Raw genomic sequence first — 18211 nt, 5'->3', positions numbered from 1 at the left:
TCTCTTTATAGGGAGTGTCTGCACAGCTGCAGAGTTACGACCATAGAAATTGGGGTTTTTTAAAGCGGGGAGCAGATATCATATCTAGTGACCAAAGGAATACAGGAGACATTTTGAAAATGTCTCAAAATAGAAAGTTCTCTTTTTCAAGACAGAACTAGGCTCTGTAATCGAGGCTCTCTCGGGCCGTCTTTGAATTGTAGAAGCCATGCGGAGCCGGTGCGGGCACCTGTCTGCTGGCTCACCCCGCGGTGTACGCGGCGGGGTCTCGGGGATGCTGCTGCGCCCACAGGCTCAGTGGGACTAATTACTAAAAGCATAGATTTGCAGGGAAGAAACAAAACTGCGGTGTCCACTTTTTATTGTGCACTTAAAACCTATAGAGAGGGACTGTTAATGTTGGAATTTACAAAGCACAAAATGCTTTTCCAAAAAAAAAAAATGCTTTTCACATTATATTATAAATTAACCCTCCTATTCTGGAAGCATTTCTCACAGGAAGCAAGGCAGAGCTCTTCAGCGACTTGCTTACTGAGTTGATGGCCCAGCTGTGCTGAAAATCGAAGCTTCTGGACTGAGGCCTCTGGCGTGATGGCAGCAGCCCTGTAGTGTTTGTGGTGATTTATTCGTTAAGTGTTTAGGAGTGAAGAATTGTTGCAAGTGCTGTGTTTTTCTGTCTTTGAAACTCGGAAGCACTTGGCCGACTGAAACACCGTTGCAGAGTTAGCTGCTTGAGTGTTCACTGTTTTGGGAGAATGGAGTAATGCATTTGGACAGGAAATCTTGAAGCACTGTTGAGTTTCTGCACCAGGACCGGTTCTCACCTTGGTCCTTAAGCTAAGGATAATCTACCAGGGTCACTCAACAGTGCAGAGAAGGAGGAGCCCAAGAAAACATCTTTGTTCTCAGCTTCTGGACTTCCTGCCCCGGGACCCTTGACCCATAGGTTTTATCTGGCTCTCAGCACAGGGGACACAGCGAGGCGCTGGGGTGCTGGCCAGAAACAGCTCCTGAGCCCCGCGGGCCCCTCGAGCCCTGTACCTCAGGGCTGTTGTCCTGCTGGTTGAAGTCATGGCCCTCAGTTAGTGCTTCAGTCCCCAAGATGAAGGTATCAGGAAGCGTGTGTTTCATCACAGGGACAGGAATAAATGAATCACAAGGTTGGCCGGCCTTTTTGATACCAGATAAAGTAACTGGTAGGCAAAGGGCTAAATTATTTCCAGCCAAGTTAATTAGAGATAAGTCATTTATGAGGGAGGCTGTGGGATAGAGGTGCGACTTGGGGCTTGTGAAAGGCTCCAAGTAACTGAGTGAAAGACAGAATCACTGCTCAGTAAAGATTCTTTAAGGCTCGCTCTCTGTGATTAAAAAAAATGCTGAACTGATGCTCGGAGGACCTGTATCCAGCCCTGCTGGGCAGCCGGCAGGACGACTGTGTCCAGGTTACCAGGGGCCTCGATCATGTCCAGCGGTGGGTATTTCACTCACTAACTGGGCGATTTTTGAGAGTCGGTCTCTTCACTCATGCGGTGATCTTGTGTGTGACGTGAAGGACTCGGACAAGCTCTAAAATTCTGATTCTACTGTCTTGGTCTCCGAGAGACCAGTGTCGCTGTAGCAACCATGCCGCTAAAGAAACAGGCTCTTCAAAATCAGAGGGGACATATTTCTTTTGGTTTCTTGTGGTTTTTTTTTTTTTTTTTTTTTTTCTTGTTTGAATCTATTTCTACCATACCAAAGAGTAGGATGGTGAGATGCATTTTGAAATATTTTTAACTCATATTAATCAGTCTGGGCGGTTAGGCTCCAAGAAAAGGAATTTATTTAGTCTGAAATAAAGTAATTTAACCACTTAAAATTGAATTTCTTTGTACTTTAATGATTACCATCAAGCAAACAAAAATCTTTACAGTAATATAAACCAGCAGGTTTTTTTTTTTTCTTTTAGATCTATATCCTTTCTTGCATCTATTTAATTGCCTTTTTAGATTTGAGGGGAAAAGTGTTATAGGAAGCACGTGTATAAATTCTTATATAATCACAACTTAGAAGTCTCTTTAGCATCTAAGGAAGTTACGAACTTCAGACTAAGTTTAGGTGCAGCTTCTTCCTCAATTTGCTTTTTTTTTTTAGTGCCTCTTGAACCACAAGTAGAAAGTGTTTAAAACTTCTTTAAAAATTCCATAAATACAAGGCCTATCATGGTATAAACAGCAAGACTTCATTTCCTCTTAGTATATATTTTGGTTATTTCCTCATGATGCATATGTGAAAAGAGTGAAGTTTCTCAAAATGAGCTGCTGTCATCCATCTACTGGCTGCCTCGTTACTGCAGATTCCAAAGCAGATCGGGAGAGGAGAACCCAGTTGCCTGCAGGCACCTATTTCCTGCAGCGAGGGTCACAGCATCTTCCCATCACTGGCCATCCGTGGATTAAACAGTATAGCTCCGTGGTAATTCAAGAAGGCCATTAAAACCCTAACAGTGCTGGAAGGGCTGGCAGCACTGTATGTCAGAAATAGGTAAACTGTAATTAAGAAGTTATGGATGATTTGATTACGCTCTTGTGTATCTGGTCTTGGTGTAATGGGAGCAGATTAAAATCATGTAATGGTTAAAGCTGTGTCATCATGCAAACATTTATGGCAACTTCTGCAAATTAATTTGAACTGTAGAAGTTCCCTAATGAGACCATGTCCTCCTTGAGCATGCGAAGGACACTGCAGCCGCTGCTGCTTATTTCATTTCTGCATCTGAATGGTCGCCAGGCGTGCGTGTGCCCTTTCTAAAGAGCAGAGCAGCTTTCAGGAGGTGATTACTGAATGCAAGTGAAAAGGGCACTTCCAAGTAGCCTCTACAAGGAAAACCAAAGATGATGATTAATGAATTCCTGGAATCAAAGACTAATAAGAAACATAAAGTATATAAATATATATGTTGAAAGCTAGCTATTCAGAAGATTGGAGCTCTTGAGTTTTGCTTGTCATTTTTTATTTTTTGGTGGGTATTTTTGTGGGAAGAACCACGGCTTTCCTTTCTGCCCTTCTCCCCTTTGCAGTTAGGATGCTGAAGTGTACATGGGGTCTCCATGATTTGCTAGTGGACACTGACTCCCATTTATCTCGAGGCTCCCACACACCAAGCAGCCACCCGGCTTTTCTGGAGGCCAGCAGGTGGGTGCGGGGCAGCGTGTTAAGAAGAGGCAACCTGCAGGAAGAGCCGAAGCAGCCCTGGGAGGCCAAGAACAGACTACGGAGCGCTCACCGGGGCGCTAACGCGTTTACAACCTAAAGGCAAGGGCAGTGGGCGCCCTCCCCGCGTGTCCACATGTGCAGTCTTGATGCCTGGCCCCGTGCTATGCGTACAGAACTGCCCCCTCCCGACCTTTAAACAAACGGTGAATTCACTTGGCTGTTAAAAACAAGTGACTAGAGTGTGCATTGAAGAGCAAACTCTTCAAGGTTAGTAAATGCCAGCCGAAGACCCAATGCCCATCAGTTACTGACTTCCCCCCACCCCGCACCCAGCCCCGTGGTGCTGTGTCAAAGCGCATACTGGGTGGCTGCTGTCGCTGCTGTGGCTCGCTGGGCTGCGGTGCAGAATCGCTTTGGCTTTACTGCGGGGAAATGCTCCTCTTAAGACTTGAGAGAAACTGCTCTGGAGGTGACCACGCCGCAGACGACACTCACACAGCTTCTCTCTGGTTAATGTCCCTGACCTTCTAGTTCCTGGTCTGCCTCGGCCACCACCTCTTCGTTCTCCTCCAGAACCACTTTGGTGTCTTGAAACTGTTGGTACTCAGACACCAGATCATGGACATTGCTTTCAGCTTCCACGAATTCGTTGATGTCCATCCCCTCGCCCGTGTACCAGTGCACGAAAGCCTTCCTCTTGAACATGGCCGAGAAGTGCTCCGAGACCCTGGTGAACAGCTCCTGGATGGCCGTGTTGTTGCCAATGAAAGTGGCGGCCATGTTCAGCCCCCGGGGCGGGATGTCGCAGACGGCCACCTTGACGTTGTTGGGGATCCACTCCACGAAGCAGCCGCTGTTCTTGGTCTGCACGGAGAGCAGCTGGTCGTCCACCTCCTTGGTGGACATCTTCCCCCGGAAGATGCAGGCCACGGTCAGGTAGCGGCCGCGGCGCGGGTCGCAGGCGGCCATGGTGTTGCGGGCGTCGAACATCTGCTGGGTGAGCTCGGCCACAGACAGGGCGCGGTACTGCTGGCTGCCCTGGGCGGTGAGCGGCGCGAAGCCGGGCATGAAGAAGTGCAGGCGCGGGAAGGGCACCATGTTCACGGCCAGCTTGCGCAGGTCGGCGTTGAGCTGGCCCGGGAAGCGCAGCGAGGTGGTGACCCCGCTCATGGTCAGGGACACCAGGTGGTTGAGGTCCCCGTAGGTGGGCGTGGTCAGCCTCAGGGTGCGGAAGCAGATGTCGTAGAGCGCCTCGTTGTCGATGCAGAAGCAGGCGTCGGCGTTCTCCAGCAGCTGGTGGATGGACAGCACCGCGTTGTACGGCTCCACCACCGTGTCCGACACCTTGGGGGAGGGCATGACGCTGAAGGAGTTGAGGATGCGGTCGGGGTACTCCTCGCGGATCTTGTTCATCAGCAGCGTGCCCATGCCCGAGCCCGTGCCCCCGCCCAGCGAGTGCACGATCTGGAAGCCCTGCAGGCAGTCGCAGCCCTCGGCCTCGCCCCGCACCACGTCCAGCACGCTCTCCACCAGCTCGGCCCCCTCCGTGTAGTGGCCCTTGGCCCAGTTGTTGCCGGCTCCGGAGTTACCTGCAGCACAAGGGACTCCGGTTACCCCGGCCGGGTTGGGGGAGGGGCAGGGAGCGGAGCCAGGACATTCCCCTCCCCTCCCCTCCCCCGCAGGCATGCTCCTCTCTTTCCTGGGCGACCCTTCCCAGAAAAACCTACTGTGGACAAAGCTGTCTGGTTGGAAAAGGGCTCCTAGTCGGCTGGATCGGATGCTGTCCATGGTCCCAGGTTCCAGGTCCACCAAGACTGCTCGGGGCACGTACTTTTTACCTGGGTAGAAAAATAGGAGGATGTCAGCAAACTTGTTTTTCTAAAGGTTAATGTTTCATCCAAACAAAACCTTGTGACACTGGTTCAAAAAAAAAAAAAAAAAAAAACAAAAAAGAAAAAGTGATTCTAGAAGGTAGGTCTTTGGTAGAAAGACTTGAAATCATATCTTTGACCTCAACAGCAATCACACCCATCAGTAAAATAGTCCAGGAATACTTTTTCCATCACTGTCTATGTTGTTGGCTGTCTCACCAGTGACAGAGGTTTTGCTCCTATTGGAAACAATTCTGCTTTTCATTAAAACATCAGAAAGGAAGGTTGATACTTAAACTGCTGGTGCTAAGAGCTTGCCCCACCCTCAGTGATGTCCTCGGCAGTCCTGTCCTTGGACGGGGGTGACCGTCACCCTGGGACTCTGGGCTCTGCCTGGACATCACTCCTCTGGCCTTCTGTTCTCGGGGGGCCCTCCTCGCTCTGCGTGTCCCAGGGCTGGCGATCATCGCTAATAGTGCAGGTCCTACCGTGGGCCTCGTTGTAGTACACGCTGATTCTCTCCAGCTGCAGGGCACTGTCCCCACGGTAGCTCCCAGCCACATCGATCCCATGCTCCTCGCCAATCACCTCCCAGAACTGAAAGCAAGAGGGAAGGTCAGTGTACAGGGGATCCCGAAAAGCCACGTTGGCACCAGCAGATAGAGCAGAAAGACCGAAAGTGAGGGCTGTGGGCTGCTTCCCTTCCCAAAGCCTCCTCTGGGGCCCTTTTCCTAACTGCCCGCTCCACTGTGTCCTTTCCTCTTGCTCGGCTAACCATGAATATGATGATTGCGTTTTATACCCACCCGCACTGCTTAAATAAAATGTCAACACATACAATATGAGATTGGATGTTGCTCCTATTAAATTCAGGCCCTTGTCTACATTAAAGCTATTGTTTTGGAATTTCGCATCAGACAGGGTGTCTCTAGTCTCGTCTCCCAGTGCTTCCAGCCAGCGTAGATCCCATTACACGAAAATAAACGGACTTCTTATCTGATTTCACAACAATGTCTCATTTCACTTCACGGATTTATTTTTGTGCAGTTTTCCCCAAATCTTGTAACTGGGACATCTACATGCTCTCGTAACAATTTGAAAGAGATTACGCTTTCAATCACATAAGAAGTATTTATTAATATAGGTGTTTGCCAGCTCTTCCCACAGAAACAGTTACTGAGATGCCCCTTTTCATGCCCCTGGAGAAGCACGTACTGAAGTGCAAAGAGTTGGGGAGGGTAGAGCTCATGCCGAGCATGCACAAAGTCCTGGACTCAATCCACAGTCCCTCCGTTTGGAAAATAAATAAGTAAATAAATAAACCTAATTACTCCCACCCCCATCCCACGAAAAAAAAAAGTGCAATGAAAATACATTTGTTCATGTTAACATCCCCAAGGGTGTTTTCCCAACCGTATCTTGTAAATCAGGGCTCTGCTTTGGCCTTACTGACAAGGCTCTGTTTTATAGTAAATTATTGGCACTGTTCAGGGTGTAAAAAAATAAAGTTCTATGACACCACAAAGGAAAAGTGTCTTAAAGCTCTTATGGCCCCAAATGCTTGTCATTCTAAGTGAAATAAGCCCGAAAGAGGAAAAAAAATTGCCATATGATATCGCTTATATGTGGAATCTAAGGAAACAAGGAACACAAATGAACTACTTATTATTTACAGCTTAGATGACGATTTCTTACTATGGGTAAGCACATTTGACTGTCCTTTATGATTGGATTACTGTGTTCTGTTGACTTGTATTTTGTGGTTGGCTCTATTCCTTTGATAACTATATAAGTTTAAAAAGCTAAAGCTCTAAACTGCTCTTAGAAACAATGAACAGTACATATATGTAAATTTAAAATTAATTAATTAATTTTTTAAAAAGCTCTTATGGCCCCAAATAGTAAGGAGTTGCTGGGGCTCTAAGCACTAGACAAGGCAATTCTGGAGCAAGAGCTAAGGCCCTATCTAGACCCTGCACTCCCCCTTGAGGTCCTTTCTCTATATTATCTTCCACCTTCAGGGCAGTGAGGGCTCGTGCCTCCCACTTCTCTATGTGTTTTAGTTTTGAACGTCTTATCACTCTGGCAAGGAAGGATGACAACTTCTTTTCAAGCAGTCTTTTTTTTTTTTGCCCAGGTCTTAAACACCTGTATTAAAAGACTTTCATGTTTTTGTAGCTGCATTCTTTACAATAGACAAAAGTTGGAAACAATCCAAGCACCCACTGGCAGATGACTGGATAAACAAAATGTGGTCCATCCATACAATGGACTATTATTCAGCCTTAAAAAGGAAGGGAATTCTGACACAGGCTGCAACAGGGATGAACCTTGAGGACATGATGCTAAGTGAAAAAGGCCAGTGACAAAAGAACAAATACTGTTATATAAGATACCAGAAGTACTCAGATTCGCAGAGACAGAAAGCAGAGGGGTGGTTGCCAGGGCTGCGGGAAGGGGAAATGCAGATTTAGCGTTCCTAATGGGTACAGAGTTCCAGTTTTGCAAAAAGAAAAGCATTTTGGAGTCTGGATGCACGACAGGGTGAATATACTTAACACTACTGAACTGTACACTTAAAAATGGTTATAATAGTCAATTTCATGCTGTATTTTACCACAAGTCAAAAAAATTTTAGGTGTTTTTCCTTTTTTTTTTTTTTCTTTCTTTCTTTTTTAATGGAGATACTGGGGATCAAAACCAGGGCTTGGTGTACACTAAGCATGAACTCTACCACTGAACTATACCCACTCCCCTTAAATTTTAATGCAGTCATTTTTTTTTTTTTTTTGCACAGGGAGGTAATTAGATTTTCTTATTTATTTATTTTATTGATGGATGTACTGGGGATGGACCCAGAACCTTCTGTATGCTAGGCATGTATTTTACCTCTGAGCTATACCCTCCACCCTGCAATTAAATTTTTAATGAAATTCCTACCTAGTAAAAGTAATTTCAAAATAGCAAAGAGAACGATCAGACAGCTGTTACACAGTAGAACTGGTCATATTAAAATTCAAGTTAAAGGCCTTGTGCTGTCATCTCTATTTTAGTGCCAGCCAACAGAACCAGGTACTTTGTAGAAAAACTTAAGGGGGTAAGGAGAAAAACTCATTTATAATCCAGAGGATATATTTTAATTATTTCTGTTGCTGGACACAAAAAGCTTTTAGGTTTACCTCTTTAATTTTGTGCTGCATTTGAAATAAAACAGTAGTGGATCTTTTTAAACTCTGTAATATAAACGTGGGAGGGGAGAGAAAGAAATCTTAGTGATATGGTGTAAAAAGTTTCCCAAGAAACTCTGGAAAACGTTTTTGAGACGAATTACTGTTTTTAGATAGGAAAAGCTCATTGCTAAGGTGGTAAAAGCAAAAATGACTGACAGGTGTGTTATACACATGTAACTGTCAACAAAATTAACATGAATGAAATTAACCCTTTAAGCCTTTACTATTTCTTCCATCTCTTTAACCAAAGGCATTGTTTAATAAGTCAGACGTCCCACAAACACATCAGTCTTCTAGGCTCACTGTTCCCCCTGCTACCTTAGGGCATTTGCCGAGCTGCCTACACCACGGAGCATGGAAAAGCTAGCGCTAGTCATGGAACTTTCCTTACCTTGGCCCCGATCTGGTTACCACACTGGCCGATCTGAATGTGTACGATTTCACGCATCCTTGCTCTGCACACAAGTACAAGATCTTCAGAGAGTCCTCAGTCTCTGGGTGAGCTGTCTTCACCGCCGTGACTCCACGCAACTCTGGTCTCTGCAAAGAAGGGACCGGCTGACCAAGCGACCCTCCCAGTGTGACCCAAGGGTGTGTCTGGCCCAGAAGTCCAGCCCCAGCCCTTCTCTGTTCTCTATCACCCTTGTGAAGGGTGGCGGGGGTGGGGGGGTCGTTTTCCTCTCCCAACACAGAATACTGCCCTGTCATTTCCTAGAGTTCAAGACCAAAGGCTGCCTTTGTGCCCAGTGCCTGGAAGTTGGCCGAGGTGCCATGGTGGGTTCTGGGCACCAGCGCAGGCTCTGGGCTCGCTCGGGTGACCAGGACCACCTCCAGAGAATATTCCCCATCCAAGCCAGTTGTAGCCTTAGAAATCCTGTAGTCTAAAGTCAAGTCTTGACAGATGAAACTAGGAATCCCAGAGAGAGAAGTAACTTCACCACAGTCACACAGCCAGTAAGACATCTCCCCCGCCTCCCTTCAGAACCTGCCATGGCTCCCATTGTCTCCAGCCTAAGGACTAGTCTGAGGTTTTTATTTTTCTGTTGTATACGGTAATGTTAATAGAGAAAAAAACTAGTATTTAAAATAGTAAAAAGATAATAAGAGAAAGTTTACTTTTTGAACATGGCCAAATCTGTAAGAGTGACATGTGATTCTTGGGAGTTTGAGAAACAAAAATCAAGAGAGAAAATCTGAACTCCCTAACTTGCCATCAAGACCTTTCCTAACCTGGCCCTAGACTTCCTTCCCAGAGTCCCCTGTGGTCCTGTGTGGTGAGGGTTCCAGAGACACCTCCACGCTGGACCACTGGGCTCTTGGCCCAGGACTGCACTTTCCCATCACACACATTCACACAAGTGTCCATTCATCCCCTCCCTGCCATACCAAGGCCCTCTCTTCCTGCAAAATATTGTCACTGTCCTGCCCGGCCTTCTGCCTGGTCAGGGTCTGGCTACCCCTAGCCCTCCCTGACGCCACACTTTGTTGCCCCTTTGTTGTTGTCTCTTTGTCTGGGGCTCCTTGTTTGCTGTTGGTTCCTCTATCGGATGAAGTCCCCCAGAGGCAAACGGACCCCCTGCCACATTTCCCTGATGCCCCAGCAAGGGGTCACCAAACCAGCCCCAGGCCCCATCACCTCTCACCCCTCAAGCTCCATCCTGACCATCAATTCCTCAACTGTGTACCTTTTCTACAGGCCTGATGAGGACCAGGCTGTGAGGCCGGTGATAAAGGCAGGGAAGTTACTAACAATGGGTTTTCTTTCTGGGGGAAAACAGCCTCAACTACTCCCAGGAGTTCAACCACAGAGGAAAATCTTGAGATGGGCATAGGAAGAGAAGCCTGGGGCAGGGGGAGAAGGACTTTGTCCTCCTGTGGTCCTCCATCAACTGGTGACCTCATGGCCACGTGCCGACTAAGGGCTCCATGTGACCCTGGGTCAGGTCCTGGACCAGCGGGAAAGTTGTTGTAAGGGCCACCACTAGGACAGCTGTGGAATCTGCACACACAATATGTAGACTGGAAAATAATATTGTGGATTTCCTGAAATTCATCATGGGGGGTGGGGGGTGGGGAGCTGCTATGCAAACGCAAATCCTCATATTCAGGCGATGTCATGAGGTATTTAAGGTCAAGGGTCACCATGCAACTTTCTCTGAAACAGCCAAGTGATGACAGTAACGCTGAGGTAAGTAGAGAGAGAGGTTAAAGCACCTGTGGTGAATCTTTCCCAATTTAAAACAAGTTTAGTGCTCTTGCAACATTCCTCTAAGTTTGGGATTTTTTTCTTCTGGAATCTGAGTGACCACATGATTCACAGATGCTTCTGGTCCAAACTCAGCTGCAACTCCCCCACCCCCACCCCCTGCCAAGGCGAAGAGGCCAACGTGTAAATTCAAGAGGGAGAAATCTGCACATGCTTAGCAGGATTTCTCACAAATTAAAAAAACCTACGCAGGATGAACCTTTCGGCTTCCGTAGAAATCACCGCGCCCTCCCTCCCTGGGTGCCTCCATCCCTTCCTCTTTCTTCCGTGCGCCCACCGGCGCTGCCCCCCCTGCGCCTGCCCGTCAGACCCCTGCAGCTCCAAGGCAGCTGCGGGGCTGTCACGTCCCCAGGCCGCCCCCAGGGGCAGGGACACCGTCGCCCCCGCTGGCCCCGGCACTTTCGTGGCAGTTCCACACACGGTCGTGTTTGCTAATTACTTACACCTGCCATATCTCCGCGCCCGCCCAGGGCGGCGGGTGTCTGTCGTTTCACCTTTGAGGCCCCAGAGTGCCTGGCGCGCATAGCGCGGCCTCGGTCACTGCTGAGTGCGAACCAACAGCGGGGCAAGTCGGAGCCGCCTCGCTCAGAGCGGCAAGTTTTCTTGGGGTGGATAATGTATTTATTCACGAGTGGGTCCTAATGGGTGCAGCGGCGGCAGGGTGCCAAGGGCTTTGTCCTCTGTCCTCTAAGAGGTGGTCCAGGCTGAGAGTAAGAACTGTTCCAAGCGATGAGAATGCTGGGGTCGCTCGTGGAGTCACCTCACGTGACATTTCGGTACCTTATGGGTCACAGTGGCTGGCAGAGCTGCTGGGAGGGGCCACGTAGGCTGCCGCGGGACCAGAGGGGCATCCTTGACTCTTTTTTTTTTTTTTTTTTTAATGTAGGTACTGGGGACTGAACCCAAGACCTCGCCCACACTAAGCGTGTGCACTACCCCTGAGCGCTACCCATCGCCCTCCACGATTCTCTCCCTGCCCCGGGGGCATCCTTGTTCTCCCCGTGTTGAGTCTTTGCCAGAGGAGCAGGGTCCAGTGTCCTAGGTGGCCCCCACCCTCCCCCTGGAGCACAGTCCTCTTGGTCACCTCAGTTTGCTCAGGGAGGGAAGACGCCAGGTTTCCAGATGAGCGCTTAAAAGGTTTTTCTGTTAATGGGGCAGTTGGCTAAAAGTGGGGAAGAAGAGAAACCCTGTTTGCTTTGATTCTGGGCACGGCGGGCAGTGTTTACTCAGCCTCTGCGGCGTGTGCTGAGCTTTGCACGCTGCCAGGGGTGGAGTGTGGGGGCAGAGACCAGGCAGGGAGGCTGTGCGGGTCCTGGGCCCCGCAGGCCTGCAGCTCCGTGGGGCCCACCTCCCCCACAAACCCAGGTCATCTCAGCTGTAAAGCAGGATAAGGGTCCCAGGCCCAGGCTGACTGTGAGGACCCAGTAGCCTGCAACACCCCTGGGTGGCCAGTGTTTTTCCAAGTCGGCTTCGCAGGATGGAAGGCCACGATGTGGCTGACCGTGTAGATGGCACCATCGCCCAGCACCCAGGTATGGAGCACTGACTACGTACCAGGCTCCATCTAGGCGCAGGCACACAGGGCCATTTGCCTGAGTTGAAAACGTCTGGGGAGCACAGAGTGGCAGGCCAGGCAGTGCATCCTGGCTCTGCTCCTTTGTCCTTATTCATGAAGTTCCTGTTCCCCTAAGAAAAGCCCCCCACCCCACCCCAGCTGGCAGGTTAGTGACAGCCAGCGAGGTGCTGAATATCCAATGTCTTTCTTGGGCCAAGAGAAGCGACCTCTTCTCGCAACACAGGTGAACGGTGCCTCTGGAGAGGCTGGCGAGACCCAAGGTCTGCTCTCCTGCCAGGCTGAAGGTGACCCCTTGCCCTGAACCGCAGCAAGTGATTAAAAGTGGCCATCGGTGATGAATGACAAAGTTGTCTTCTTCCCCTGAGAAGGGCTGCAGCCAAAGCAGGTCACAGTGACGGCGCTGGAGCAGAGCTTCCAGAGGGCAGAGGGCAGGAGCAAAAGCCTCCCTGAGCAAGGATGGGGTGCCTGCCGCCTGGGGACCCTGGGGTGATGACATACCACGGGCCCGCCCTCTTCCATGCAAGGAGCCATCCGTCCACGGGAGGAAGGGGGGGGCGGGGGGGAGGAGCCGACCCCTTCCTGGATGATACTTGGGTCTATTATGGGAACAGAACCAAGATGATAAGGAAATCCCAGTGTCATCCAGAAAGCCCAGATCAGGTGCTGGCAGACTTCCCCCGGGAGATGTCCCTCAGGGGTCAGATGGCCCTACCCCCACCCTCTATTTGACAAATGAAACATAATTAGGAGAAAAACAAAGTTCTCAGAAACTTCATTGATTTCATCCGCCCCTGATCTTCTCTTCTGAGTGCACCGAAGTGCCTTGAATAACTTCGAGAAGATTGTTGAATTAGAGTGTTTGCTTGTGATTCAGCAGCAGAAATTTTTCCAAATGTCTTAGCAAGAAAATGATATCTGAGGGGCTATTATGAGTGACTCAGCGGGTGTGGGCAGATATCAGATGAACCGAGTTCCACTTTCTTGTGCTCTGCTTCGTTGTGTGTTCTCTCACTGGAAAAGAAAGTTCTGGGAGGATGAATAAGAAGCTGCCAGAGGAAGGGACTCGGAGGATATCACTGTTTTGCATTAAACCAGGCTGCCCAGCTACGCGGAGGAGCTCTAGACCCCTGTCCCGCTGTGCTCCGCCGCCCTGGGTCCGCACCGAAGGCTCTCCACCCCTTTGCAGCTTCCAAGCCCAGAATGGGAACCCTGTGCCACCTCTTTGGGTACATTGAGAATCAGCGTCCTGGGCTGTGGCACCTCTGATTTAGAAGGAGGACACGTACTTCCTGGGAATGTATGTATGGAAACACTGACTTCTCAGCGGCATCTCTCCCATCTCCCAGGGTCTGCAGCCCCTGAGGAGCAGTGTTCAGCGTCAGACAGACAGAGGAGCATCACTGGGGGCAGCACCTGGAGCTGAAAGCAAACACAATACATACACTTCTTCAAGCCCGGGGTTAGTCCAGGAAACCTCTGCCGTACGAGGCTCAGAAACCCATTGGTTTGTCTAACAAATATTGGCCGAGTGCTATTCGGGGGCTCAAGGGACCTCGGAGAAGCAGAACCTGTGGGCCCTGCACACAGGGCTGAGGGACCCTATCCACTGAGTTCCCTTTCCCTGGCCTTTCCTGAGTTCTCCACCCCGTCCCTTGCTTAGCGCACCTCCAAGCAGGGGCGGGGTTCTCTCCGCTGTGTAGAACAGCCTGAGGCTCCAAGAGGGAGCCGGCATGCTCAGGTCCCAGGGTAACTCGGTAGGACCAGAGACAGGGGGCAGGTCCTCGGACCCCCGCCTCTGGGGCTGTGACTCGAGGTGTCAGGAGGCAGGCTGGCCAGAGGGCCCCCCGCTGGGCCACCCCTTCCCCTCTGGCCCATAACTGGGTCTGGCCAGCCCTGCCTCCAAGACAGACCCGCCCACCTTCACCATCCCTCCAGCAGAATCCCTAACCCATCACCACCAGCTCTCCCATCCATGACCACATGGTCGGCCTGGAACTGATGACCACTCCTGCCTCCTTCCCTCCGTCCTCCTTCCATCTGCCCATCCTCCAGAGGGATCTCATAAAACATCGGGACCTGACCCACCGTCCTCCGGAGAGGAGTCCTGCACCCAGAGGACAAGGGTGAGTTTACGGCCACTGGGAGCTCTCAGTGACCTCGGCCAGCCCACCTCTTCTCCACCCACCTCTGCTGCCAAGCCCCCATGTTCCCCACCTCCACTTGGTCATCCTTCTAAGTTTTCATTTCAAGGCCTTTCGAAATGCTCTGCCTTCTGCTTGAAAAGTCCAGCACTGTCCAGGGCTGTGTCCTCATCTGTCAATCCCACTTACTGGAAGGCTGAGAGGACCCTGGCTCAGCACATCCCCTTGATCTGTTTCCAAGCACGTCCTGCCTCCGAGCCTCTTCCCATTTCTGCATGTCCCCTTACCAGCGTGGTCCCTCCTGACAGGCAGGGGCTTAACACTGCCATGTCCCCGGGGCTGGGACACTGGTCTGGCACATACCAGATACCTAGCAGTGCTTGCCAACCACCCGACTTCAGAGAATGAATTGGGAGAATGACCAAGGCTGCTCAGCAAGAGCTCCTGGCCAGCCAGTGGGTGGACTACATGTGGCCTGCTGGGCAGTGGCCAGCGTGTTCGGAAGGTGATACCGATGGGCCAGCCTCATGGATGTGACCCCCAGGAGTTCCCTCCCGAGTGAGGCCAGGAGAGGGTGCGGTCACGGTGGCTTTAGGGGATGGTGGCAGGGGCCACCCCACACCTGACCCACCTTCACTGCAAAGGTGTCTGGGAGGCAGCATGAGCATCTCTCTGCCCCAGTGTCCACCTGGATGGAGAGGAGCCTACAGCCGGTGAGGAAGCCGTGGTGCCCTGCAAAGCCAGACCTGCCTGCCAGCCCTGTCAGCATCCAGGAAAACAAACCCCCGGTCTCCAGGATGTGGCTAAACTCAAGAATGTAGAATCACAGGAAATGTGTGTGGCCTGCCGGGTGGGAGCCAGACAGCATGGCCCGAAGGAAGAAGCAAGGAGAGGACATGGGGGCGACTCCACAGTCGACACTCACCCCATCTCCTTCCCCTGCAGGTTGGGAGAGGGGGCTGGCCCCGGCCTCACGGTAAAGTGTATGTGTTCTCGATCGGGACAAGGGGGAGAAATCCACCTGACTTTTAGAAATGAATAGGCTTTTGGGTCATGGCCTTGGGTCAGGGGTTTGCCAGAAGACTTTTCAGGATGTTAAAAAAAGAGACTAGATTCAAACCTGGCTCCCCCGCCTCACCCTGAGCCTCACACTGAGTACAAGTGTCTTGACCTCTCTGGGGCCTCAGTCTTCCCATCCGGAAAATGGGTGACAGCGTCTGATCCCAGCTCACAGTGTTGTGCCAAAGATCAAACTAGAAAAAGACTTTCCCAGACCGGAGAATCTTCTAGAATGTCACTGCAGCTGCCTTTCAGGTACGACTCAGTTCCCTGCAAACTCCCAGTCGGTTTCCCAGGGAGAGAGTTTTGTCTTGGTTTTAGGGAAGAGTGTGAGCCTCAAGTGTGTACTGGCTGTGCTTGGCCTGGGACAGGGACACACGCGGCATGGGAGATAGCTGTCCGGGCTCAGCCCCGGGCCAGAAGGGCTTCAGAGGGCAGCGGTTCCCGAGGCCTTACCCCGAGGAGTGTCCTCTGTTCCAGGCAGATAAGATGAGTCATGAGCTGCAAAATGCCCTCACAGGCATGCAGAGCCACGTCAGGAAGGGACACAGAAGCCTCCAGGTCTGCAGGGGCCCGAAACCTCCATTCAGGTGCACCTGCTTTGAAGAGAGATGGGCGGGCGGCTGGGGCGGCCGGTCCAGCCTGTTCTCTGGAGTGTCCTTCCTCTTCCTCCATCCCAGCAGCCTTTGAATGACATCTGTGTGCCGTTCAGAGAGCTCCCGGGGCCAAACGCCCTTGGCTAACAGCCGGGCAGGGGGCCGAGGCTCCCCCAGATCCTGCAGTTGGGTCGGCAGCCACCTCCCTCAGCAGAACATGTTAGGAAGCATAGGGAAGTTTCAGTCACCCCCAAAGTGACACAGTCAGCTCACCCTCGGAGCCATCAGCCAGGACCACAGCCAAATTCAGAGGTGAAGAAAGGGCCCAGGTGCTTGGCTTTGTGTTTTGTACCCGTCAGTAGGGGCTGAAGAGGTGGAGTGGGTCACATGAGAACTCATTCACTTCTCCCTGCCTTGAAAGTTGTGGTTTCAGATGTCTGGACTCCCTCCCCCTCCTACTGCCTGATTTTTCCATCACTCTGAGTCTCAGTCGCTTCTAGGGCAGGGAAACCCTGGTGTACCGCCATCTGTCAATTCTGGATGTTCTATTCTTTACCAGCCTGAAAATGTCACCATCCCTCCCTTTCCCCTGCCTCCTCCAGAGCCAATGACCACCCCCTCTGCTGTCTGACCCCTGCTGCAGGCCCCCACCTGTTGTGGCCAGATCATCAGGCAGGCCCAGCTCTGGAATTTGCCTCTCAAAACAAAAACCAGGGGCCTCATGCAGCCTGATATCTCATCAAGGTCTTGAGACCCTGTGTTCTGGCAGGAGTCACATGCCTGTGAGGCCGGCTCTGCCTATCGGAACACCTAAGCGCGTGGCCTTCCCTGAGAGCCCCAGGGCACCTGCCTAACATGCCGGTCTCCCAGCACCGCAGGGACAGAAAAGCTTGCTACGGGGCTGTTTTTTCCTGACATCAGGGGTGCGGCCCTGGACCTCGCAGCCCCAGCTTCAGAGGCCAGGCCTGGGGGCCATCTGTTTCCCATGTCGTAAACCCCGCGATTAGACTCTGCACCTCGTGGGCCCTGACAGCCTATGAGGACTCAGGAGTCCCCACGATATTTGTCACTGGGCAATACTGTGACCACTTTGGTCATTCTTCAGCAACTGTGAGCTTTTAGCGTTTTCTTTAGAAAAGACCAAAACCCCACCTCTTAGGAAGACCCCAGCTGGATGGCGGGTGTCACGGGGCCGGCGTCCTTCCTCCTGCGGACCACCTGGTCAGCTCACCTTAGCCGTGGGGGGCGGAGGCGTGGGAAAGGGCAGCCCCAACTGGCAGCTCCCCACGAGGGAAGCGAAAGGCTTTGGGGCCGGGCCCAGTGCACCTGCTGGGGAAAACCAGCCTCTGGAGACCTGGTTCCCATGCCTCCAACCTCTCCACTCAAACCCAAGCGTTTTCTCACCGTGTGGGTGGCCACCCCATCCCGCCTCCTAACCAGGAACTGACTGGCACTAAGGGCTCTGAGGAGCCGACTTTCCAGGAAGATGAAAGACACCTCAGGGGGTAAAACCGGAGTCCAAGCTTTGCCTCAGTGATGGCATCTCAGGAGCCAGGACTGAGCCCTCCTGGGATTCCGTGGTCACCTCAGCGCTTCCATGGGTGGTCATGGAAATTGCTGGAAGTACACAAGACAGACACTGATTTCTGATTGCAGGCTTAGCACTGGCAGGGGGACAAACGGGGGGGGGGGAGGGTTGGCAGTGCCTGTTAGTCCCCGGGAGAGAATTCTCTCCTCTGAGGACCCTGTAGCAAAGGCTGTGGGCCCTAGAACAAAATGCCTGGTCCCCTTCCTTCCAGGACGAGGGAGGCCAGTCTGTGGCTGGTTCACATGACCACCACCCGGGTAGAACTCAAGGAAGGGAAACTCCTGAGTTATGAAACCAAGGCCCCGGGAGCGTGCGGGGGGGGGGGGGGGGGTCCCACTTCTGCTCTGGGTTCTCCATGTGGAGATGAAACGCTTTGTTGGCAGAAACCTTGCTGAGCAGCTTTGGAAGCTGGAATGTAGAATTAATGATTCATGTGTCAAGTGACATTTTCCTTTAGGGGCACTTTCTACAAGGCTCCTGCCTCCCCAGCAAGGGCCGGGGACCTCCAGAAAGGGTGTTCATAAGGAAAGATCGGGGCATAATTCTACGGAGACAGCGGCCTCTCCTCCCAGGACTTGGGGAGATCCCTGCCCATCATTCCTGGGAGGCCTGGGTCCAGGTGGGATGAAGGCAAAGGCGGCAGCCTCTCCCGGGCCCAGCGTCCCAAGAATCCAAGGACCCTGAGAGTG

General features: G+C 51.6%; 1 protein-coding gene across 1 annotated transcript; it reads right to left on the bottom strand.

The window, feature by feature from the left end:
• Window positions 1-3239: 3239 nt before the first annotated feature.
• Window positions 3240-8904, bottom strand: TUBB1 (tubulin beta 1 class VI). Its single transcript, XM_010958558.3, has 4 exons — window positions 8688-8904; window positions 5555-5663; window positions 4923-5033; window positions 3240-4784 (listed from the first exon to the last, which is right to left on the bottom strand). Exons 1-4 carry the CDS (start codon window positions 8742-8744, stop codon window positions 3706-3708), a joined length of 1356 nt encoding a protein of 451 aa, XP_010956860.1. The 5' UTR covers window positions 8745-8904; the 3' UTR covers window positions 3240-3705.
• Window positions 8905-18211: the final 9307 nt, after the last annotated feature.

This window comes from Camelus bactrianus, chromosome 19 (assembly GCF_048773025.1).
Source record: "Camelus bactrianus isolate YW-2024 breed Bactrian camel chromosome 19, ASM4877302v1, whole genome shotgun sequence".
Lineage (NCBI taxonomy): Eukaryota > Metazoa > Chordata > Mammalia > Artiodactyla > Camelidae > Camelus > Camelus bactrianus.
The sequence above is the reverse complement of the archived record's forward strand: the minus strand, read 5'-3'. Positions and strand labels throughout refer to the sequence as shown.

Bases quoted from the DNA above. Each gene is read 5' to 3' on its own strand.
- TUBB1 (XM_010958558.3), bottom strand. From the start codon at position 8,744: ATGCGTGAAATCGTACACATTCAGATCGGCCAGTGTGGTAACCAGATC. The intron at 5,664-8,687 runs GTAAGGAAAGTT...TCTTGCTTTCAG, and splicing joins GTAACCAGATCGGGGCCAAG to TTCTGGGAGGTGATTGGCGA. The intron at 5,034-5,554 runs GTAGGACCTGCA...TTTTCTACCCAG, and splicing joins GTACTACAACGAGGCCCACG to GTAAAAAGTACGTGCCCCGA.